General features: G+C 37.0%; 1 protein-coding gene across 1 annotated transcript in view; it reads left to right on the top strand.

Annotated features, from left to right (window-relative positions):
* The window catches only part of COG5 (component of oligomeric golgi complex 5), a 185,938-nt gene that overhangs the window by 61,595 nt on the left and 98,906 nt on the right, over nucleotides 1–25,437 (top strand). The window contains exon 7 of the mRNA XM_021384587.1: nucleotides 14,114–14,244. Within this exon, the coding sequence (XP_021240262.1) occupies nucleotides 14,114–14,244 (131 nt within the window). The remainder of the gene's footprint in view (nucleotides 1–14,113; nucleotides 14,245–25,437) is intronic.

The raw sequence follows: 25,437 nt of genomic DNA, 5'->3' as shown, positions 1-25,437 counted from the left end.
TGCTCCTATGGAGTGCTCTGTCTTACCTAGAGTGCCTTTGAAGATCTGTCTGTTTTCCCTTACTCCAGCAATTTGCCTCCATCCATAACACTGCTTGCCAAAGTCAGACCAAGCATAATTAACTTTGTGGATGAAAATGAGCCTTCAGAGGATTTAGATGAAACTTGGAATTGTAGCTTTCTGGGAAGGTTTGACATTTTGAGATGCAGTTTTCGTCCAATTCCTGACAAAGCCCAACCTGTTGCAAAACAGAAATTTGAAGAAGTTTGTGTTTTGGAATTGCATAGGCCTTATTTGTCTTTCTCCTCTAAATTATTTTGTGACATAATACAACATAATTAAAATATTTTTTTCTTGAAATAGGAAGCAACAGCTGCTTCCAAACTGTTACTGAAATATCTTACAAACAATGCATTTGATTTTGATTTGCCATTTGGTATGCAAACATGATGCCAAAAATAAAAAGGCACTGCCTTGCAGAGGTTACAGTTCTCATTCTTAGTTCCTTAGTGTAAAATGAATGGAAACTGTTAAACCTGACATTTTTACACTTGTGCTTGAGTAATTTCTTGTAGAGCCTGTACTGCCTTTCAGGTGTTGGAGAAGGGGAGGGAAGGCCTCAGGGCTGTCCGCAGCCCCCAGCCCAAGGGGAGGGCTTACAGCCTGCCTGGAGGCACTGCTCTCCGGCCGTGTTCCTGTGCCTCGGTCAGGACTAATGAGCCATTTTATTTACGAATATGATCTGTGTAATGTCTCCTTAAATGCAATCAGCTAACCCTGCCTTTTTAATTACTTACAGTGATTTTAATTGGATCAGAACGCAGCAAGAAACATAAAGCAACAGTGTAATAGTGTTAGCAGAGCAAGGCCTCTGCTGGGAGCGGCCACCAGGTTCTTCCACTCCCAGCCAGGCTCCATCTGGGATGGGTAGCTCTCAGCTGGCCCAGCCCTGTGTCACATCAGCGCTGCTGGTGCAGGGTCTGCTGTGTGCAGCACATGAGGTACCACGCTCATTTAAGGTGCTTGGCAACTGGAATTTGGCAGTACTTCAGGCTCTTGGGACTCAGAAAAATCTTTTTTTACTCAGAACAGTAGACCACTGTTGAGCTTTTGTGTCCCACGGTGTCTTGATGGTGCTTTTGGAGTAGTGAGACCATCAGGCCCCTTTCACTGCTTTCTGTTTGCCACTCAGTTCCGTAGACCAGCACTATGTGTTACAACAGTGTCTTCAAAGACAAAATGCATGCCTTTCTTCCTCAGCTAAGAGCGAAGGGCACAGCTTATCCAGAAGCTTGTCCTCTATGATCTGTTTGTTGCCAATCATTTTATTTGGTTCCCAAGATCATATACTGGTCATTTTTTCAGACAAGGCTACTTCTTAATTTTTAGTGTTTCAGTAAAATGGTCTTAAATATATCAACACCATTAATACTGAAGAGCAGTGGTAATCTTTGCTGAATTTTCTGCTGAAGATGAATATTTCTTTTCACATTTTTATTTTTGCTAGGCAAAATAGACATTCAGTTTATTGGAAAAGTGTAAATCATAATTGTGCCGCAGTATAATTATTTCTTTACTTCAGGAATTGGCTGCTACAAGCAAGTTCAGCAAATGCTGTTGAGAAATTGTTTTTCCTCTAAATTTTTTAATTCTATTTTTTCCACCGTAAGGAAAAGGTGTTTATTCTAAACATTGGCGTTATAAGTGTTAGAGAAGAAGCTTTTTCTTTCCGTATCTTGAAATGATTCATAACTATCTGTGGTGAATCCCACAAATTATGCTTTCTGAGGCCTGAGAAGAATCTGTTGCCAGACTAAATATTATTTAGAAGAACTGTAATAAAAATTATGATGGAATCATATGAGTACACAATGAGTCTGTATGTTTTGACAGTTTTGTTTAAAAGTATTAAATTGCTAACCATTTTTGTCCTTGAAGTAGCACTTTTATTTTGGTCCAAACAATCTTTTGTGTCAAATATTAGATATAATTGGCTGATAAATAATGGTGTAATTCTACAAAAAAATGAATGCATTTATTTAGTAACAATTATTCATTAAATTAAATGTTATCTGTTAACAATTAGTGCCTTTAAGAACTGAAAGGCCTGCTTGCTTTCTTCTTTGGACTTTTTTTTTTTCAGCAAGTTCTTGGTATCATTTAGCTCATTATTTTGAACTCTGCTACGTAAGATATCGATTTTTAGTTTTGAGTCTGTGTGGTGTTAGTGATAACAGAACTTAGATGTGTCATCAGAACTGTGTATGAGAAGACTTAGCTTTTGATTTTCCACTGCATTAAAATTAAAAAGGTACATTTAAATTAAATCTTATTATGGTTGGGAATTACCACAAATAATGTTATGTGATTCCTAATTTTATCAACATAAGTTTGTTGTTTTTTTTTAAAGAAAAACGGCACATCAGTATACATTTAAGAACCCAGATTAGTGATAAATCTTATTATACTTTTAGGTTATTGAAGATCTTATACGGGTGGCATAAACAGTGTGATACCACAGCTGTCTAAAGGCAGTCACTGGGCATGTATTAGAGGGTTGTTTCTTTTTGTGTCATCTTTGAAGAGCAGCTGTGCAGGTGCATTGTTAAAATCCCCTATCACCTGTGCTCATACATGAGCAATCATTTAGGCTTGTTATCTGGCAGGTTTGGGGGCAATGGTGAACAATGGAGAGCACTTTATATGGGGTGGGCTGGGGAGGTGCATGGCACTTCCTTCAGCTTCCTTGCGTTCTATTGTCATTGCAGAGGCAGCTAATTTATTAAGTACTAAGGACAAAAGTTGCTTTTTACCAATTTGTACCTACAGAACTTTTTATAACAGATTGTAACAAATGTTGAGGGGAGAGAGAAAAAGATTAAAGCTTTAAATATTCTTTTTGGAATTTCACTACCCAAACTGTGTGAGATAGAAGGTATTAATGCATCATGGGAGATAACTGCTGTCAGTCTTTGAGTCGTGGTTAAATGCTTTATATTTCTATCCGAACATCAAAAGTTAGGCACCTGTAGAGTCTAACTTCAAATACAAATATTCAGAATCTGAACACTGTTGAGTTTGGCTTTCAAGCAACATTCTTTTCTTGTACATACTTTTAGTACTGCTGCTAAGTTTTATTGTTGCTAGAAGAACTGGTGAGAATTCTGCCAGACTGAGTTGATTTCTGCCATAAGCTCATCTCTAAATTTTAATAAGGCTTTACTGTAGGAGATAAGATATTGTGTGATGTTTTAAAATTGTGCAGCTGTATTCAAGTTGTCTACAAAAGCACTCTGGATAACACAAGGTTCATTTTGGTCTCCCACAGAGTATCTGAAGTACACAAAACTTCTGTGATTTATAGCATATACAACATCTGTTGACTCTAAAGATGATAAAATCAAGTAAATCTGCAGCTAATTGCAGGCAGTTATTGATGGTATGCCAAGAAAGAGGTGGGAGGAATTAAATATGCATTTATTAAAGATAAAAATTATATATATTTTTAAGTACTGGGTGAATTAACACGATTGGTTCTAGAGAAAATGCAGCTCTGCTTTTGCAGAAATATTTTCCTGAAGGTATAAGTATGAAAGGGGTGAATGGTGGGTGTTGAAAAGAGGCGGAAGAGACCCACAAGGAGAGAAGAATATGAAAGAAGCATTTGCAGCTTACATGTGTATAAGTAAAGAAAAAAAATAGTATCACCTCTTATCTTATCCAGGGGCCAAGATAAATAGCATGTTTTTTGTTTCATTTGATTTTACAGCACTGTAGCACTACTGATCTTAAAGTATCTCCTGGTATTTTCAAATATGTGCCAGAAGTGATCCATGTACAATCTGACAGTTTTGGATACATTCTGTAGTGTAAAAACAATGATAAAAATAAAAGAAAGTAGCATATAACTCACTGAATTGAAAAAATGAAGTGCAGCTAGAAATGGCTAGCTCTGTAAGGCAGCTGGAGACTTGTATACCTTAAAGTCTAAAACTCTTCATATGCATACCTTTATCCAGATAAAAATGTATTTCAAAATTAGGGCTTTAATCATTAACATTATATATTAAAGCATACAAATGAACAACATCTCTTCTGCCCTCCTTCAAGGGCACTGATTCAGCAGAGTTTGCCATCTTTGCTGTCTCAGCAACCAGAAGGACGTTAGAAAAAAAAAGTTATTTTTGACTAAGATTTTTGGAACACGTCTTTTTTTTTTTTTTTAACCATTGTATGTATCTGTTGCAACATCCTGCAGCACTGATGAAAACGGAATCATTGTATCTTTACATAACACTGAATATTTAAAAAATTACTTGCCTACTGAATGATAAAATGAATGATATTTAAAATAATATTTAAAAGCTGTCAAAAATACTGGTTTGTCAAGTAATGTAAATCTAGGTTATCTGTTATATCTCTCCACTCCCCACTATTTTGCTTGCTTTCATGACTTCAGTTATGATGCTAACTTAGGTAAATAAGAGAGAGTCAAAGTCATATACCTGCATTTAGATGAGCCCTTATTTCTGTTCTGGAAAGATTTTCTTCAGCCACTCCAGCAATAGAGTTAGAGGGGCATAATTCCTTTACATGGGTTTATGATACAGTTGCAATATATTTTCAGTGCAATTATCTCTTGCAGATACGAGAATACATTTCATCCTGTTTCATTTTATGTACTGATGCGATACTCCATTTTAGGGAATATTGCTTGTTGTACAGCTGTTGGGATTTTAAGAAAGACTTCCCTGACAGTAAAGATCCTGTTTCGTGTCTGCTTGAAATTTATTTTAAAAAGTGTTCTTCACCCCTTTGTTTTCCAGCCATGGATACTCTCCTGAAATTTGAGCAGAAATGCTGTTGGCATTGATAATGAGCAAGCAGTGCAGGGCTACTGGCATAGGTGGGAGTTGGGGGAAAACGTGCAAGGTGGAAAGGAAATGATGACACTTAATTACAGACTAATACTTTTATCTTGTAACAGCTCCGCTCACATTCCAGCATTTTTTCTCTGACTTATTTTTGAGCATGATGTCATTCTTTTCTCTTTCAACCCTTATGTTCTTTTCTTCAGTAATCCCCAACTTGTGCTTCGTATCTCCTGTGTTCTATATTATACCTATCTGTCCCCTTCTTTTTCCCATATGCTACACACATTGCTTTGCATCTGTGATGGTACGAAGTGTGTTCAAAACAGAAATAGGACAACTAGATTTTTACTGGCAACATTCTTTATTTTTGCTTAGCTCCAAAAAAAGCCCAAGAGGAATATTGACTTGTTGAGGTATTACTGCTTTGTTGCCGCAATAAATTTGATTTTGAAAGTCCATGTACATATGAAGGACAGTGCAGTGTCTAAATTAAACTTCAGTAAATTTGTTACAGATAAATGTTTTTCTCTCTATTTTTAATTAAGAACTGTTTCTTAATGATAAGATTAAAATGTGGGCTTTCTAAATAATATATACTCTATTTGTTTTATGATTATAACATCATGCTGTGAATGCTGCTACAGAGCTGTTGTACTTAACTCATAGTCACTTGTGTAAGACATTTTCTTTTGAATGTTTTCTGATTTGTAGGCCGTAGCTCAGCTAGAAAATACAGCATGGAGCTGATTGCAGCTCCATCTAATAGTGGACATCTACTGATGATGAAAGGCATGGATGATGCAGGTATTTTATCACAGAGAATTTAGAAAAATGCAGTTTTAGCTAGTAAAAAAGTTTTAGAGGCTCTCGAGGAAGTTTCTCAAATCAGCCTTTAAGAAAGGCGTAAGAACCTTCACGTGATATTTAGAGTTCTTCTGTTATCTCTTTTCGTGTCTGTGTGCATCTCTGGGAAAGGCCTGGCTTCAGCTTCTCCCAGCCACCTGCTCAGCAGCAGACAACAGAAGTGAGATCTCTTAATTACCTTTTCTGGGTCTGACTTCTGGCTCCACGCAGCACCATCCAAAATTCAAACCCGTGTATGAGCGCATTGTACCAACGCTCCTTGAATTCCAGCAGCTCGGGGCCATGCCCACTGCCCTCTGGTGAAGAGCGTTTTCCTAACATTCAGGCCGAACCTGAATTTAATTAATTTTGTCCCATTTCCTAGGCTCCTAACAATGATAGTATCATCCCCAGCACTGAGCAGCCACCAGGTGGGTTGAATCATTGCCTTTGAGCTGGGTTTCTGGGCAGTTGAGGAAAAGTAAGTGGGCAAAATAGAACGTAGGAGAGGTTCAGTAAGGCTGTGGCTCTGAATGCAGCGCGGGGAAAAAGACAGAGGAGGATCTTGTGGTGGGAAACCTTAAAGGAGTTCAAGAAATTTTGCTTTAGGTCTAAGTGGATGTGGGAGTAGTGCGGTATAACTAGTGATTAGACCTAAGTAATGTTTGTCTTGGTATGCTAAGCTATTTTCTGAATCATGGCATTTTCACAGGGATGTCTCCAAAATATGGTGCTCATTGTTAAGTCAGGGATGATGATAAAAATAGATATCAAACTCATTTCCATCAACTCCAGATCTTGGCTGACATCTGATTTCCAGCCCAGAGAGTAAGAATTAACTCTTCCATCGAGACAGTTTAAATGCAGCTTTAATATAATGTTAAAAATGGATAGTCAGGCTTCTTCACTACTTCTCCCATCCTCTTATGAACTTTGAGTGTATTTCTTGAGTTTTATGTGTGGAGTCTGGAGAGACAAAGCAAGTTTCCTCTGTTGGTAGAGGATGGTCACAGATGATAATTAAAGCATTACTAAATATTTTAATGCATACTTTAAAAATCAGCAATGGTCATTTTGAGGAAACAGAAATCAGGTGCAGAATGACACCCCATTCCTTCCTCCTCCAGTCTTCTGTACACGACAAACTTCCCTTTATTTTAACATGCTAGAAGAAGTTACATTCTTTTATATCTAGGCGATCACTTGTTTTGGAGGGCTGAACTCAATTTTCTTCTGAAGTTCTAGTCTGGTAAAATAACACAGTGTAGATCACAGATCTTTTTTACAGCACAAGGTAGAGTGCCTGTGTTTAAATTAGTGGTTCAGATTTATTCTTTCATTGAATCATTTATTTTCACCAGTTTGGTTCTGGTACAATTGACCTGATTTCTTCAGAACTTAAACGTTCTTGGCGTGTGATTGATATGAAAGGCTGAAAAGTAGTTTTGCTTTGTTTTTACTTTTCATGTCTCCTTTCCCTAAGGGTATCTGTGAGAAACTGTACCTGGTTGTCTAATATTTTATATCCTTTCTGGACTTAGCATGAGTGTGTTAACACACTGCCCGGGAAAGCAAACAGAAGCACAGTACCACTGGCCTCGTTCAGTTTCTGGCTCCAGCAGGACAGTTTTGCCTCCCTTAATGTTGCTCAGACGGCTAAAATGCTAAACCTAATGTATTATGCATACGAGTAGTTAATTTTTAAGATGGGAGAAATTGGTTAAATAAAGATCGGTTTTCATAGGAACTTAATGGCATTTTAGTGGTAGAGAGATATTTTATTCTCAGTTCTTTCACAGAAAAAAGAAGAATTTTGCAGGAATCTGGATGTATAGGAAAATGAAGGAAGGGATAGCAGGAAATTTGTAAGTAGCTGGCACTAAAATTTTCTTCCTCTTCAGTAATGAATTCATAATCCCTTCATAAAAGTTTCAAAATCAGTCTTTTAAGATTCCAAATTGATAGTTTAATCAGTTTTTAAAGCATATCTAAAGTATACTGCATATTGTATGCAGCACAGTATAGAGCAACATTCTTATTTTGAACACCTCACAGGGCGCCTTAATTTATGGAATTTTTATAGGAATAAACATTTTTTTTTTCAGAGGAGCTCATGCTGTATAAAATGACTGTAAGATAATGTTTCATATTAACTGTAGTGGAATACGTTTCCTTTGATTTAAAGGCTTAATATAAGCCTTGCTTCAGCAAGCGCTGAGGAGCCTGCTGCAGGGTTTGGGGCAGCCAATTCAGCCTATGCAGAGAATTAGTCTGCTTAAAGCAGATCATGGAGAAATGATCTTTTCTGAGGCACCAGCTTCCACTTTTGAAGACCTATAAATGTGCCTGCTCTTGCCTTTCCCCACCTGCTCTATGTATCAATTGAATAGAAAATTTAAGTGCCTACAGAAGGCAGACTATTGTTCTTTAGGTTAGGTTATCCACCTATTCCAATTAAGGAATAAAGGTGGAATATAAAATATTAGATTGATTTAACCAGTAGGTGAGCATTGGGTTTCTGCCAGGGTATCAGGCTCTTAAGCTCGATTCTAGGACTTTTTTTAGTTTTATATTAGCTGCATTATTAAAACAAATGAACCTAGTCAGGCCTAACAGCTTCCTAAGCTGGGAGTTTGGATATAACTGGGGCCAACATGATGCCATCCTTCCTTTTCGCTAGCAAGTGCTGTAGCTAACATTGCAGTGAGGACCATGGAAGCTTCCACGATGGATGAGATTTGTGGCCCATTCAGATCAGTAAATTATTTTGATGTTCTTTAGAAGTAGATGGAAAAAAAATTTCAAATTGATCCTCAGCAGTTCTAATGAATTGATCAACTAATTGTGTTTGTTTTGTGCTTGTTTCCAGACACAGCTGTACAAATAAAGACTAAATTCTTAATAACACCCTTCAAGAATGGAATTTTGTCATTACTGAATATTTCTCTGTCATAGGAAAAATTTGATGTGCTTTTACAGTGTCTGTCCATTTCCTTCTAATTCTTTGTAATGGAAATATATACTATAAATAATGATTTAGGTTCAGCTTTTTGCCCATCTTCTACCAGTTTACATTCCACCAAGAGGGGAAGTTGTAACCTGTCCTCTCATGTTTGCCAGCAGTGGCTCTTGGGCGTTTGTGTGCCTGCATTGTGTGTCAGATGAGAGAGTAGTAGTTTCATAAAAAATGGTGATTTTTCTTCATTTTCAAAAAAGAATAGCCTTAGGACACAGATGTTACAGATGTTGCCAACTTTTTCCACAGCTAAGAATGCAAAAGTAAAGTAAAGCAATTCATTCAAAAAAGAAATAGTCCCCAAACATTCCTCAAAGAGGCAAACAGAAATAATATAGAATTTCAAGAATACCTTAATATTTTTAATTACCTCCAATAACCTCATCTTAATTTATCATTGGATTCTTCCTATGTGCTAATTGGGTAGGTTGCTCACAGGGAGTCCACTTCAGCTCTTCTAATTCGCTTCTAGAACTTTGCTGTAACTTTGCTCTTTGTTCTTGGTGTTGCTGATGCAGCTTCTAAAAGCACAGAAGGATTTCTCTTTTGGCTCAAGCAGCTTCTTGACAGACTTGGTTTAATCACATTGGTTTGTTACTGTCTGTCCTGGTTTCCTATCAGTAGACTTCCGTTGATTCTCTGGTTTTCATCAAAAGCTCAAAATCATCAGTTTAAATAACAAGTATAATGCTGTTTCTGAGAAGCTTATAGTGATGCTAGCTTCATAATTATCCTGTTTTTCAAATGTTTGAATACTTACTAAAAAAATTAATTCAGATTTTTTTTATCTTATCTTCATTATATATTTTCACAGTTGAAGCTTGAGATCAGAAAAGGAAATCATATCATAGAAGGATTCTAAGTTGTTGAGTCAGAAAAACTCACTCTTTTGCTCAGAGTATTTTTTTCTACCTAGCGTACTGTGCATATCAAATCTGTCTTTATCTGTTAAACTCCTCTTATATAACTATCTGGGAAATGGTGGTTTAAAAAACATAGCTGTAAGCAACATCTCAGCCAGTAGATTAGAAAACTGTTCAGGTTTAATAAATCGAGAAAATTTGGAATTATAATGACAAAAATCTTTTTTCTTTAAGAAATATGAGAAACTAACCCTTTCTTTGGCTGAGGCGCATTAAATGTCACTGATTCCTAGGGCTCAGTGCATTTTGCTTTGACATATAATATTTTTTGTTCAAGAAGAGGATTCAGCAGGCAGTCTGTATTTTAAGTCCTTAAAAAGTCGTTTCCAGCTGTGCTTTCCAAGCTTAATAATGTGTGATAGTTAGAAAGGAAGCAATACGGGAGGTGAAGGAATGGCAACAGCACTGTAGTTCCTTCCTCTAGTTTCCTCCCTTGCTTCAGTACATAGAAGTGACTGGGGCAGCGTGCTTCAGCTCATGCTGTTGTGAGGGCAATTCATGCCCTGGCTGCAGTCTTGGTTTGTGGTGGTACAATGTATTTAGTTCCTAACTCATTTTAGACATAAGTGTTTCTTTATATAGTTATAAATAGTAAACCTACTAAATCTACTATGTTTAATTTAGGATTACCTTTATTCTGAATCTTTAAGTTGAAAGACAGGAGAAGTGTGGAAGTCCTGCTAACCTTGTGGTAGTGATCGAGAGCCGAGCTGTGAGTGATTGACCAGCTCTACATTATGGAGGAAAGCTGGTAAATGTTAAACTGGGCTTCCGTCCCTGGAGTCTGCGCTAACTGGAAGATAAGCCTTTGCGCTTTCTTTGTTCTTGAGATGTAGACACAAATTCCTTACAGACTATTTCACTCATACTTCTTTGGCCATGACTACTTTGGTTAGACTGTATAGTTACTTAGTGACTGCACACAGCAAGAAGTTGGATGATGGCACTGCGAAAATACGTGGAGAAGAATTCTGCCTTTGCTAGTGCCTGGTAGTATCTCTCTTCACATGACATATTTTCTTTATTAACTAAAACTAGCAGCTTGGAATATGTAAGTTCCTCTACAATATTTTAAATACACTGGAAAGTGCTCTCAGAAATACCCTTTGAATTTTGCGTAGTCCTGTGTGGAGCCAGGAGTTGGACTCAGTGAGTCTTGTGGGTCCCTTCCAGCTTGGGATGTTCTGTGATTCTATGGGTCCTAAATGCACTGAGGTTCTGGCAGTGTGTCAGCATGGTCAGCAGAGACAGCTTCACTGGTGGCAATACAGAAGTGTAGATATTTCTAATATTTTGTTGTCCGCTTAGAGAATAGAAAGTATAAAAAGACATATGTTCTGCCTGTGTTGCAGCTTCTACACTTACATAGGAAGGTCAGGAAAGCACTTGCAGATGTTTCTACTGCAGACTTGCTGTCTACGTGAAGGCTGCTCTTCATTTGAGAATAGTATGATTGCTGAGGCTTCTCTACTGGTTAGAGCAGTAGCTAACAGCATCCAGAGCAGGCCGCCTAGCCACTGAACCCACAGAAAGTGTTTCTGTTATGAAGACCCACAGAAATGCATTGTCTCCATAGTATTCTGTTAGGATCACAGGAAATGTGAAGCAAAGCTGCAGATTTTGGCAGTTGAGCAGGAGGTGGCTGCCAGTCTGAGGCACAGATGGAGCGTGTGGAGAAGCCAAAGCAGCATGGGCTTTCTGTTCCTTTCATGGAGCCATCAGACTGATTAGATTTTTAGCACCTGAAATGGTCTAATTTAGGTTTAGAGATAAAATACAGTAGGGAAAAGCCTTGTATTTCTCTTTCACAATTTTTTTTTCTGTGGATTTAGGAGATCAGGACCACATTTTATTTTGTTTAACCAGCCTGCGGGTGAAGAGTGTGATTTTATCATGTAAGTGAAATCCACAGCAAATTTTTTATTTGTAGACTAGGTGAGTCTTTGATGATATTTGCACCTTTTCTAGTGCCATGTTGCCAAAAATCTGCTTTGCAGTGGATTTAAACTGTGGGTTGTTCTTTGCACTTTTTTTTCGATCTTACTGTGTCAGCTGAGAAGTAGAGGTCAAAAAAATAGCATTCACATTCAAGACACTTGCTGATTGAAGTTATTGGTAACTGAAGGTACTGGGCATTTAGTATGAGTTTTAACAGGTTTGTATGCAAGACCATATTTGCATATGCAGCTTGGTCACAGCAAAAAAATTGCTCTTATTGGGATAAGTTACTCCTACCTGGGTAAGAGGGACTGCCATAGCCCCTAGCAAAAACAGCTTTGTAAACGTGTGTTTGTGTCGGGCTTCATTAACAGCCCGTGCAAGGTGAAATGTACTTTCCCGCTGCTCACCTGTCCTGTGACTCCTCTGATCAATTTTTAAACAAATGCATACAGACAAAAGCATTTGCAGGCCTGTTAGTAGATTGAAGCCTGTTTGACACACGATACTGTTAAGAAAGTTGATGTCCTTTATTCCTTACTCAGCTTTATGTAGCACTTCCAGAGACTTTTTATTTCAGTTTCTTATGGTGAGTTTTTCATGAGCAAGTGAAGGGATGCTCTTCTCTATGTAGGTGTGTAGAGATCCACTTGGAATTTTGTGTTCAGTTATGCACATATGGTTGCTAAAATCAGTCTGATGCTTAGATTGCTTTATTGCGAATAAAGAAAAAAAATTGGCTACTAAAGTGAAAGGTTATTTCATAAAGATTTAAAAGTTCAGTTAGCTTAGTAGGAATTTAAGTCCATGCCTTAATAGACTTACTGGGGGGACATAATGGAAGATGACTATTAGGAAGATACTGTCATAAATGGAAATGGTGAAACATTGTCTTATGAAGGAAGTATCCGACACTGGGTGAAGTGCCTTGGCCTTTACTTTGTTTTATTCAGTCTTTCAAAAGAAGGAGTGGAACTCATGCTTGATTGAGCAAAATGCTGATAAATGTATAAATGGGAGCAGTCCTGCTTTGCCAAGGTCCAGGCTATCTTGACAACTGAATTAGGTTGACTTAAATCTAAAAAGATTTAAAAACCCACAAAAAGGAAAAGGAGAAGAAAACACCAACATTGTCCAACTTTGAAGGTTCCCTGAAGACCCTCCTAGACTGCTTTTACAATTCCCTGCAGATCTCATCTAAGGCACCCAGAGATGTTCAACTTGTCCATTTTATAAATTTAATCATCTGGTTCTCACCTAATTTCCTTTGTAATTCAGAGGTTTAAGTTAAGAGGCATATCTGTTCTCGGAGGAGCCTAAAGAAAGTGCACTCAGGTCATGCTTTTCCTATTTCAAGAACACGCGTTTTAGAGCAATGGATATAGTTTGATTTACAATAGATGTGAATGTAATTGTATAACATTTGAATGATTTGAGTTCTAGCCTAGTCTAAGCTGTAGGTCCTCATTAGCCTGAAGGAGGCTGAATAAACAGTTTTTGCATTGCAAGAGATTACCACAGAAAGATGAAAGCCATCTGAGAAGAGATGTCCTCCAGCCCTTCTACCAGAAATGGGTCACTGGTTAGGTTAGGGCAGGTCAGGAGTGCAAGAGCAGGCAGGGAGCCAACAGCAGGGAACTTGTAGCATAGAGGTCAGGTATCTCAGGGGGTATGAAAAACTGATTTTTACTCCCTAGGCTATGTTTTATTAGTCTTAAATTGTCCCATATGAAAAGTCCAAGTAGATCAAAGAGCAGAGATCAGAGTGTCGTGTCCTTTAAAAAATAGTGAATGTACCTGGGAGAAAGATTGTCACAGATTCAAACATCTTTGGATAAAGAAAGACAGAGTGGCATTTTCAACTTGCTGGCATGCGCTGATTACTAAGTGTCAATTAATGAAAGATTAAATGGTTTAACCACGTTTACATACCCAGTGACAGAAGTCAGGTTTTAGCAGATTTTCTTGCTGCAGTCTCCTGCTGAATAATGTGTGGATGCCATACTGACGGACGGCTGGTTTCTATTATGAAAATAAATTTTATGTTCTTTTTGTATTTGATTCGTAATGTTTAGAATTTTAATTTGTGTTTGAAGTATAATTTAAATATATAAACACATAATACCTAGAGATTGTCAGATATTAGAGCAAATTATGGTTATTAAAACATCTGGTTAGAGAAGTTCAGTTATATAGTTAGTCCTCTGGGACAAGGATGTGACTTCTTGCCCCTTGGTGCACCATAACTGAGATTCTTGAATTCCTTGAACTCACAGCTTTTCCAAAGTGTCTGAGTCTAGAGAGGTAAATGAGATGTATGAAATATGCATATTTTTGAGTAATAGTCTTTTGATTTTCAGTTTTAGTCTCTAACAGTTCAATCCTTCGGCATACTCCATTGTCAAGTGTTTTATGCAAAAATGTTCCTTGGAACTAACTGTAATTTCTAAATGTTTCAGTGTGTTTAAAATGTTCCATTATCATATGTCATGCTTATCAATATTTTGTTGCTTTTATAGATTACCTTTCTCAAGGGATAGATCTGTCTGGAATAGAAGTAATTGAAAATGACCTGCTTTTTATTGCAAGAGCTCGGCTAGAGGTGGAAAATCAGGCTAAAAGGTTGCTTGAGCAAGGTGTGGAGACTCAGGTAAAATACATGTTCTTTTTTACTTCCTTTCAAAAGTAAATTTTAAAGGGTGCTGTGAGACTGATTTCCTTTGTTTGGTGTAGCGTTTCGTAATGGAGGTTAAACGTGAAAAAAAACGTGTTACTTGCACGAGAAAGTCTTACTCACAGATCGGTATCCAAAGAAATTGACAAAACTAGCTTTGTGCAATATGTTTGCAAGAATAACATTTTGCAGGACCTAACCCTGAAAATTTGTGAGGAAGTATGTGCAGATATAACAGTTTAATTCCAAGCAGTGTGATAAAAAAAACTGATAATGACTAGAATTTTGCATTTAGCCGAGTATACGACATTGATAATATTGCTGAGCTTTATAGGTAAATCTGAAAAATTTAGTTTCTTAAAACTAAGAAGATTTCTGCATTTTAGCTATGCAGTTACATAATGAAATGATTTGAAGGATTTCCGATAATACTTTAAAAGGCATTTTAAACTTTGAGGTAGATATTCACTATAGGGAATATGCATAGTTACATTCTTCTGTACTAAATGCAATTACCTACATTTTGAATAACCTGACTATGTGTGTTATTTAACTATTTGTAGTATCACTTGTACTGACCCTTTGCCTTTTTAAAAAATGTATATTCCTTTGCATATTTAAAGAAACACAAACATATTTTAATCTCTAGTACTGCAGCAAGAGGAGAAATCTAGCACAAGTTCCTATCAACTTTGTTTTTTAAATTAGAGAACAAGGTGTATTAGAACAAGATATTTGTACCCTGTTTCAAGCGGTTAACCCTATGAGGCTATATAGCATTTATTTATAGTATTGGATGCTGACATGAAAACAGAACATAAACAGAATGGAAAACCTCTTAATTAAACTGATAATTGAGGATTAAAATGATCAGTATGTATCAATTGTCTTAAACCTCTTATTGTAAGTAATTCTCTGTAGTAAGAAGTCATGATTGTAGAAAATACTGTTGACTATTTACTGATAGCAAAATGACAGGGGAAAAGAAAAACACTCCATTTTTTACTTAATTACTGTTCAAATATTGAAATTCTTGGCTTTTTGAGCATGTTGCTGAACTATGATTGGGCTTGTTACAAGCTATGAAATATATGCTATATTAAATGAAGACTGAACAATGATAGAGGCTGAGAAAAAGCAAGTAGACATCTATTTTAAATGTAGCAAAAGTCTTCATCTGTATCTACCTCTTCTAGTTTTTCATGTCAGATTTGACCTTCTCTGATAATTTTCTCTTTATATTAAGTACTAAAACGGAACTGACAAAGAAACCCTGGGGAAATCAGTCCCACTCTACTTGAAAAATTGACAGATTTATTAGGTGTTCCAGGCTGTATCCAGGTAATCAAGAGATTATTAAAGTATTTGCCTGTTGTGCTTTAGCCAGGAGCCTGTTTCTTGCAAGAAAGATTGTTTGGAAGATTGTTTAGAAGAACATTTTTATTGTTTAGTTACAACGACTATATAGGCCATATAGAAGTGGGTATTTTCATTAAGTAATGTTGGGATATGCTTCACAGATTTGTTGCTGGGTACGATTTGCAGTTTTAATGTTGGAATAATAGTGTGTTTTATAAAATATGTGTGCAGACATTGCCCAAGAAATGTATAATTTGAAATATGACCAGCAGCTAGCGTGTCTTTGGTTCTTATTATTGTAGCTGTGTGTTTATTGACAAGCTGATCTACATTTATACCTTCCAAGCCCTGAGATTTCCCATAAGAGGGCATAGGATCTCCATCTTTTCATCTGCATTTTGTAGTACAGAATTTTTTAGATAGGCTGCCTTTTTGATAATTTCTATTGTGGCAGCCAGGTCTGTACCATTGAGAATAGTGCAGCTGTATTTTGTTCAGCTGGTTCTTTGGTTATTTGATATTTAGAATAGCAATTTTAATTTTCACTTTTTTTGATCTTCTATGTAAATAAACATGAGACCAGTTGCGTATGTAAGTGAGCTCTATTTCTGTATTTCACCGAGCACTTTTCAGCAGTGCCTTAAGAAGGAAGTTAGCTTTAGATCTCTGTTTTAGAATACTTCACTGACCACCTGAAAGAACAGCAGGAAGTGAAAATGCATTAGAAAACAAAATAAAACAAAACGAAACCCAAAGCTGTAAGTATCTCCTTTTAAGTAGTTGTTTGTTAAAATTTGGTGAATGTCTTCTGTAGAATTCAGCTCTTGAGAACAGACCTAAAAGGTTGGAATTGACTCTTTCAATGTTTTGATATATTATTTGTTAAGGTAGGAGACTGTTTTTGTTCTTTTAATTGTTTACTCAATGACGTAGAACTTCCTCATGAGCTGTGCTCAGATTCACCAAAATAACCAGCATGTGAAAGGAGATACTTACCTGCAAGTGGTTCACTGTCTTTTTCTCAGCATTATAATTCATGTTTTCATTGCAAGTTCATCACTATGGCATTTGTATATTTCTCAGAAGCAATCTCTTTCCTTCTGTTCTATTGGAAGTGTGATGTTAGCAGTTGGCTACTTCAGAAGTGACACCATGCTGTGGGCAGAGGGATGGGATGCCATCCAGAAGGACCTAGACAGGCTTGAACAGTGTGCCCAGGTGAACCTCATGAGGTTCAACAAATCCAAACGCAAGGTCTTGCACCTGGGTCGAGGCAACATCTGCTACCAGTACAAGAGGGGGAATGAAATTTTTGAGTGCAGCCCTGCCAAAAAAGACCTGGGGGTACTGGTAAATGGGAAGCTGGATGTGAGCCAGCAATGTGCCCTTGCAGCCCAGAAAGCCAACTATATCCTGGGCTGCATCAAAAGCAGGGTGAGGGAGGTGATCCTGCCTCTCTGCTCTGCCCTGCTGTGGCCTCACCTGCAGTACTGCATCCAGATGTGGAGTCCTCAGTACAGGAGTGACATGGACCTGTTGGATTGTGTCCAGAGGAGGGCCACAAAAATTATCCCAGGGATGAAACCCCCACCCCTATGAGATCAGGCTGAGAGAGCTGGGGCTGTTCAGTCTGGAGAAGAAAAGGCTGCGAGGTGACCCGATAGCGGCCTGTCAGTATCTAAAGGGGAGCTACAGGAAAGAAGGGGACACTCTTTAGCAGAATCTTTTGTGACAGAACAAGGGAAATGGCATCAAGTTTAAAGAGGGTAGATTTAGGTTAGATATAAGGACTAAGTTTTTTAAAGTGAGGGTGGTGAGGCACTGGAACAGATTGCCCAGAGATGTGGTGGATGCCCCATCCCTGGAGACTTTCAGGGGGAGGCTGGACCTGGCCTTGGGCAACCTGATCTAACTGTGCCATCCCTGTTCACTGCAGGAGGGTTGGACTGGATGACCTTTAAAGGTCCTTTCCAACTCTAAGGATTCTATGATTCTAAGTGAAGGCTTCTACTTGTGCTCACTGCAGTAACTTTAAAGCTGCCGTCTGGGTATAAACTAGAACAGTCATTCAACATTTCTAGACTTAACAGGCTTTCAAAGAGCTGCCAACCATGCTTGTCTTCCTAATACTTTTAGAAACAGTAAGCCCTCTCTGCTCCTGTGGGCAAAAGTAAAATAATGGTAAATCCATTCAAGTGGAGGTACCAATGGCTACAGGCAATTTTTTTATTGCATCGTATGCTTTGTTACCCAATCCTGGTGTATAAAGTGCAGATTAATGCTCTGTCATGAGCCACAGAGCAGCATCAAGAAAATGGATTCAAATTCTGTTCTTACCTTTAGTCGTCATAGCTTTCCTTCACATTGTAAGCAGGCTCATAGCAGATAGTGTGGAAATCAGGAGGGGCTGCTTTAACAGAGATGCAACCACAGCATTATTTTAGTCAATTTCTGAGAAGATGCAGCAGTGTTTCCTGCTTAAAAACAAAGAAACAAGAAAAGGTACGTAGGCATCTTGCAACCACCTGAAGCATCCCCAGCATTTCTTTGCTTTACGGGAGGAACTCTAGGCAAAATGATCTGAATTTTCTTTAGACACCATTTTTTTCAGCAGGTGTATTGTGTATCAAGTCCAACCGCAACCTAACCATATTGCTCTAACAACCCACCGCTAAATCATGTCCCCGAGCATATTTATGGGGCATCTCTGAGTAAGAAGGGTGGATTTTTGCAGGTTTTGTACTGATATGTGTGAAATGGGTTAGAAGCCTAGGAGCCTATGCCCTTGCTTTTGACCTTACCAATAAAAACTTCGTAAAGTTGTTAGGATACAGATGATGACGATTATGGTATCACTGAATATGGAATAAAACATAAAGTATCCATTTAGGTCTAACAGGACACAATGTGGAGATGAGTGTAGAACTCAGAATTCCTTGATTATGCACCTTAAACACAGATCGTGTTACAGAAAACTTCTGAATTTTTCTACCTAGTATAGATTTAGAGTTATATTCATTGATAATAGTGAAATTTTCTGGTGACCTTATAGTGAAGTTTCTTGATCGTATTAGGGAAAGCAAAAAATAAGAGTAAACTTAGTACCTATCCTTTGTCCAAATGAATGTTGAATTCTCTGCAGTTTTCTTTAATACATAGATTTTTTTTTTTAGTTAAGAGCTCTCTTAATTATAATCTCATAGACTAGAGAAGAGGGAAGAAAGCAAACAAACAAAAATAATCCTAAACTCTACTTCTGCAAGATATTCAAATATCGGATTTGTGTAAACAAGATAAATATGTAAACAATACAATCTGAGCGCAAATGTCTCAATTACTTTCAGTGTAACATCTTTATAATTTTGTCAAACTGAGCACATTTTGGGGCATTTTGAATTTCCATATTGTATCTCACTGAATAGAATTTGTTTTGATTTTTTCTGTTTTGCATTCTGTTTCATACTGAGTCTCTCTTCTAAGCTGAATTGGCTTTGGGACAACTACAGCATTTTTTTCATGTTAAAAATTATTGATTAGATGTATATTTATACTTGTTCTTGTCTAATGCTATTTAGTGCCTGAGAATAAGCGGTTGAAGGATGAAGCATCTGCATAATTAACCAGTGTTCTGGAAGTTGCTCATCAAGAAGTTGCTCAACTTATCTCCAATCAGGGTCGTCTAAGCTAGGTGCTTATGTAGCACATATTGCAGTGTAACAGCAAGATTGGTGATAGTAATCTGATCTCCTTCTCTGACCAGCATTTAATCTCATGTCAAGGATCTCTATTACAGTCCTCAAGGGATTGGTGGGAAAAGTATGCACATAATTGACCATTTTTCTGGAGGTGATCATCAAGAAATTGCACAATGTGTTTCAAATCAGGGTCCTCTGAGCTGAGTGCTTATGTAGTACAACTTGCAATGTTACAGCAAGATTGGTGAAATTAATCTTAAATCCTTCATACACCAGCGTTTAATATAATGTCAAGGATCTTAAGCAATATATGGTCTTTATTATCCTGAGGCAGCATGTTCCAGGCATGCAGATGCACTTGGAGGTGTTCAAGATATTTAGATACTAAGAATGACTGGCATTGATTGTATTCAGTTTTTCACTTTTTTGGCAAAACCTACAAGAAGTGATAATGTTGCATTCTTGAGTTATTTCTAATTGTTAGTGCCAAAGACATGGCTTTTGTAGCACTACCGTCTGGGTAAGAGCATGTGAACTTGAATTTCTAATTACTAATCTTGCATACTTAAATAAGATTATGTGTTTTATTAAAGTATTCTCTTTCTTAGTTATCTTTAGCATAGACCTCGTGCAGGTCTATGTATGTCTGAATGTGCTGTCTAAAGCTGTCAGCTCTGTGGAAGAGTGCTTGATTGTAGAACAAAGTCTAATGTTATAGTAGAATGACACTTAGCATGACGCACGGTTGAGTGATGGGCTTCTTAACTTTTATCTTTGCTTGATTTAGCTTAGGATGTACTTTATTGCCCACACTGATGTACTGTGCATCTCAAACAAAAAGCTTGACTTCTGGATGTTCTTCCCTGCCCTTTGCCACTTTTTCCATATTAGCTACCATATTTTGTCATATTATTAAAAAAAATATAAGCCCTCTATTCTTCAGAATGCAAATGGAAATTGATGTCATTTTGCATTTATCTGCGTAAGTACGAAGTGATCATTATAATAGTAAATAAATTAGAAAAATATGAGAAAATAACTCCTTCAATTTGTACGTGACTGTCTTTGTATCCACATGCTGTAGGCTGTCCTCATAGAAAATCTGGAAAACTTGGAGTTGAAATGCTACCCAGAGTATACATTTTTTTAAGTCAATGAGCACTCAAATTCTTCTTGGTTTTATTTTTTTGTTCTGACATTTGTTTCTACTTTGAAAGCTAGAAGTTGGAATTTAACCTTGTCACTGTCAAAAATTTAACGAGCATAGTACACTTCAGGCAGTAGCTGTTATGTTTCCTTATTATCCTGTAATCTCGATTCCCTAGAGGACATCCTGATGAAAAAGCTGTCTCAGTCTAGTTTCCATAATAAAGTGATTGACTATGATACATTATAGACATGGAAGGCATTTTTGATTATTCATTTGGAAGTCAATTAGTTGAATCTAGAGTAAGAAGACTATGTATGTTATCTGTTAAAAAGGAAAATTTGGACCTCTTTGCTAATTTTGGCATACAGTGAGGGTGGTAGCTATACTTAAAGTCATCTAGTTTTGCTTAGTGAAGACAGAGGATGAGATTCAAAGCCTTTTTTCTTTTTTTTTTCTCCTTAGCTACCCATTTCAATTGCTCTTTGGAATTCTAATGTAAAAAAAGAAGACATTTCAACATGTCATATTGGCTTTCATTGTCAATAATCACAGTTGTCCTTTCTAGCACTTCAGTCTGTTTAATTAAAATCCTAAGAGCTTATACTGATTTTTGTTTTTTGTTTCGTGATAGTTCTGTATGCAGCTAGAGCATTTTCAATTCATATGTTTATGTATCTCTACTTCATTCTAACCTTTAAGTTTCTTTGTCACAGAAATGTATTCATGTTGCATTATTCAATTTTATTTTTCATCTTCAGTATTATGGTTATGGTTTTCATGATCTCGTTAACTTGCTAAATCAAATTCCTTCATCTGGCCATCTGGAGCATGGCAGTACTAAAGGAGTTTTCAATAAATCTAAATTATTTCTTCCTTATTCTGTTAAGATGTGATATAGCAACGTATGGCTCATCTAACAACCAAGAAGTATATCTTCTAAGTGCATGTTAGTTATATGCTACTTTGGAGTGGTAAATTTTATGGGGATTAACCAAACCTTAGAAATTTTGTCTTTACTATTCTGGACTAAAAAGAGTTCATTTTATCTTAAAGTGTGATCTAATGGATCTGAAGTGTTAACCATGCTTCAGTAATTCAAAATCATCAAGCTAAACGCTAAGTATGAATTTATGTTTCTGAACTATGGATTAAAATAAACCACAGATTTCTCTGCAACATAATCGGCTGATACCGATATAACCTAGAATATCCTTTCAGTTTCCATAGGAACAGATGATAGAATGTTTTGAATTTTGGAAAAGCTAAAATGAATGTCTGGCTTCGATATAGTTCACTTATATTTTGCAGCTTGCAGCCTCTGCATGTGAGGGTTGAAAGTGTGCATAAAAAAGAAAGGTGAAATAGCCACGTAACTCGTATTAAAGTATATTTTTAGTAGTGATACTACTACTAATAAAATATTTTGAAGTGTTTTTGTGCATAATTCTTCAGGTGTTGTTTGCTATTGAGGTAGAAAACGTATTTCCAAATCCATCGCAAAATAGAAACTATGAATTATTCCTATTAATCCCTCTTCAAATGTTTTACAGCAACAAAAAAAGTGCCTGGTACGTCATCTCTAATTTTCATCTCCAGTTGTTGCTTCATCTCGCTGTTACGTTGTAGCCGTATATTTTCTCGCCGGAACAATCTGAGCAGTGCAGGAAAGAACTTCATGTAGTTCGAAAGAGAAGATCAATCAGACCCTGCTGAAATACATGCTGTTTTATATAGGTGAATCTAACTAAAGGTGATAATCCAAGAAAGACAAAGAAACATGCTAGCTGTAATAGTGCTTGTTTTATTAGATGCTTGACTGTTCTTTCTTAACAGATCTTGTTTGCTAAATTAGAGAAGATATGCCTTGAGTGTAAAAATATTAAGAAGATTTAAAAGATGCCTCTTGGTTTGAGATAAATAGATACGTAACTCCAATATTTACATAGAGGGAAGACATAAAACCTTATCAAGAAACCATTAGGAATCTCAGTACCTGTAACCTGAGGCCTTGTGAATGTGGGTTCAGGTGATAACAGCTCAGTTTGTTTTCATTTGCTATAACTCTGCTGTTCAAGTTTCAGATACATCTGCTGTTTCAGATACTTGATCTTTAAAGCATTCTGTATGTAGGAATTAGTATGGTACTGAAAGGAAAAAAAATGAGACGAACAAGTAAAGTGCAAACAGGCGAGTAGCATGTTAACTCATGGTGAGTTCCTCTTTTCAGTGTAACAGGTTTTTGGTCTGTGAGTGGGGCTATGCTGTGCTAATGTAGTGCAAATAATAGCCTTTTCAAATGTCTGTATTGTGGCATTACTTTTAGCTACCATTAAATAGAAGGTTCATGAGGAGTGTAGTTGTCTGAACATATGGGCAAGTTTAATAACAATATTTTGAAAATATAAGGATTTTCAAAGAAGTGTGTTATCCTGCTCAACATTGGAATATAATTTAGTGTTGCAAATGTGGAGAGGACCTTGTGTCATGTTACTTTCTGATCCTGTTTTATTATTGGTTCTCATTTGCACTTTTTGCATCGTATTTCAGAAAATTCTTCACAGACTGTAGTACTTGGTTTAGGCAGGTATTACCAACCATTACTCTGCAGGTATGCAAATACAATGTAGTTCTAAATGGCAAGAAGTAAGGAAGAAAATTCTTAGAGTATTTGAGTTTGCAAGTTTCTATGCCTTAAAAATTAGACAACAGTGGCCCATTAAATGGGCTTTGTTTCATGAAAATACTTCTTTTTCACACTATAAAAATATTTGTTTTTTAATGGACCTTGTAAGCATCTGTTTTCTAATCCAGTAATATCTGCAACAGTAATTGATCATCTTTCCAAATGCACTGCAATGAAAGTAGAATAAACATTGTAAAGAGAAGGAAAGTTTTAGTATTTTTTGTCTAGCAGAATGCTTCTGGGTGTGGGAGGGAGGAGAAGGGGCTACAGCTGATGAGTCACTGAAGGACTCCCCACCCTTCATCTGCCTTATTTCCCATCAGCCTTAGCACCTCCTGCCTGGAGCTTTCCTTCCAAGTTGGCTAGCTGGTAAGCAGCACCGTAGCTGCACACAACCTCACTTGTGTTTGACTCCATTTATTGTTCAATCTTCAGCATCAGGTATGGTTTTTATAAGACTGAAAGATTATTTTGAATGATATATTAGTAAAATGTTTGCATCAATGTCTGACGCAAAAAAAAAAATCCCGTAAGTTTTCTTTTTCTTTTTTTTTTTTTTTGTACGAGAGTAGTTTGAGATACTTCTGGGGACTAGAATTTAGGTTATGGCTTCAACCAAACCTTCAAATTTGATTAGACCGAGATTAAATAATTTTTTTTCTTCCTTGAGATCATATTAAAGCAGAGAACTGAGAAATTCAGTGATGTTGTTTCCTAGATTTGGGTTGCTTGACTGTCTCCACTGAGGTGATGGCAGTGGCAGCAGCTTAGGTCACAGCATCTTGTCATATACGTGTTTAAGACAAGTCTCTGTGCTCCCACACTGGACCACCTTCTTGTCGAACCTCTGCTGATTTCCATACTGTGACCTCATCTGAACCTGCCACCCGAGAGTCCTGTGTTTCTGTCTTAGATGTTCCTGTTGATCATCCCAGGGTTCAGGCAAGCATGGCAGAACCAGAAGTTGCCTCCTGCTAGCACTGGAGTTACTGTCTGCTACACTGCACTGCAGGAGATGGGTTTAGATGGGTTGGCAGACAGATGTTTCTTGTTGATCGTCTGTTAGTGCCCTTGGCTATTAGTTGTACCTCTGCTGAACATGTGTTTGATAGAGTAGTTTTCATCAAACTGCAAAGCAGACACTCCTGATAAGATGTTGTGAATAGCAAATGAAGCATGAAACATTCTCCCCTTTTCCCCTTTTCTCTGTGGCAGGTAGTACACCATAGTGCAAGGAATTCATAATTAGTTGATATGAGGCAAGGGGTAAAAAACACTGCATTTAAGCAAATATTGAAAATAGCAGAAAGCTGGAGACTGGAGTTTTCAGGAAAAACCTGCTTGGATAGAGACATGCATATTTAATACAACTTAAATAATTCATGTGATATGAATGTGGTGCACATGATAATGCAAGTGTTTATGATGTTTTTGGCTGAAATTCTAATACCTAATTGGGAATTGTTCTTGCTTTCTTTTCTTTTTTTTTTTTCCTATCTTAAAATTTCTTTGGAAGAGGTAGAATTAAGTAAATAATAATAGTGTTGCAAACATGTCTGCTATAGGTAGTTAACTGAAAGTAGTCCATTTATGAGTCTGTTTTTATCGAAAGCTTTTATTAACTGAAAACTGTGTCTGATATTCCAAACGTTTTTGTGCCATGATCTCTTTTGATACCTTTCTGGGAGAATCTGTCACTATTTTACCTGTCATTTTTTTCCTTTGCTGTTTTTCTTCTGGCTAGGTACTCCTTTGTGTTTGCTAGTCTGAAAATATATATATATACACACACACACATACGCGTATGTATGTATATATATATATATTTAAAAGACAGCTGTAATGAATGGTATAAAATTAAGGTTTATGCTGTAAAAACAAAAAAGGAAGACATTTTCTTTGCTTTTGGGGTTTGATAAGTGTTTATAAATTTGTGTTTTTTTTTTTTTTAAACTGATAAAGCTAAATTTCTATCTTACGTTTCTACACTACACTTAAATCTCAAGGCAGATCCAGCATTCCTGCTAGGTAAACATGCTGGAACTGCAGCACTAGAATTTTTGAAGTGTTCATGTCAGAGGCCCAAACGTGTGGGCTTTTGCAGGTCCAGCTGGTTCATTTTCAGATATACAGTTTTGCCCCATACGTGGCCTTCTTTCCAAAATGAAAGCTTTATAGCTCGGCAAGGAATGAGAGATTCCTTGGTGAACACAGCTGGGAGCACAGGGCTAATTGGGAAGTAGAGGAGCATAGGTTACTGGAGCCCACATTTTAGGAAGTGT

The sequence above is a fragment of the Numida meleagris genome, chromosome 1, assembly GCF_002078875.1.
Source record: "Numida meleagris isolate 19003 breed g44 Domestic line chromosome 1, NumMel1.0, whole genome shotgun sequence".
NCBI classification, from domain to species: Eukaryota; Metazoa; Chordata; class Aves; order Galliformes; family Numididae; genus Numida; species Numida meleagris.
Note: the sequence above shows the minus strand (reverse complement) of the source record. Positions and strands in the feature narration are given on the sequence as shown.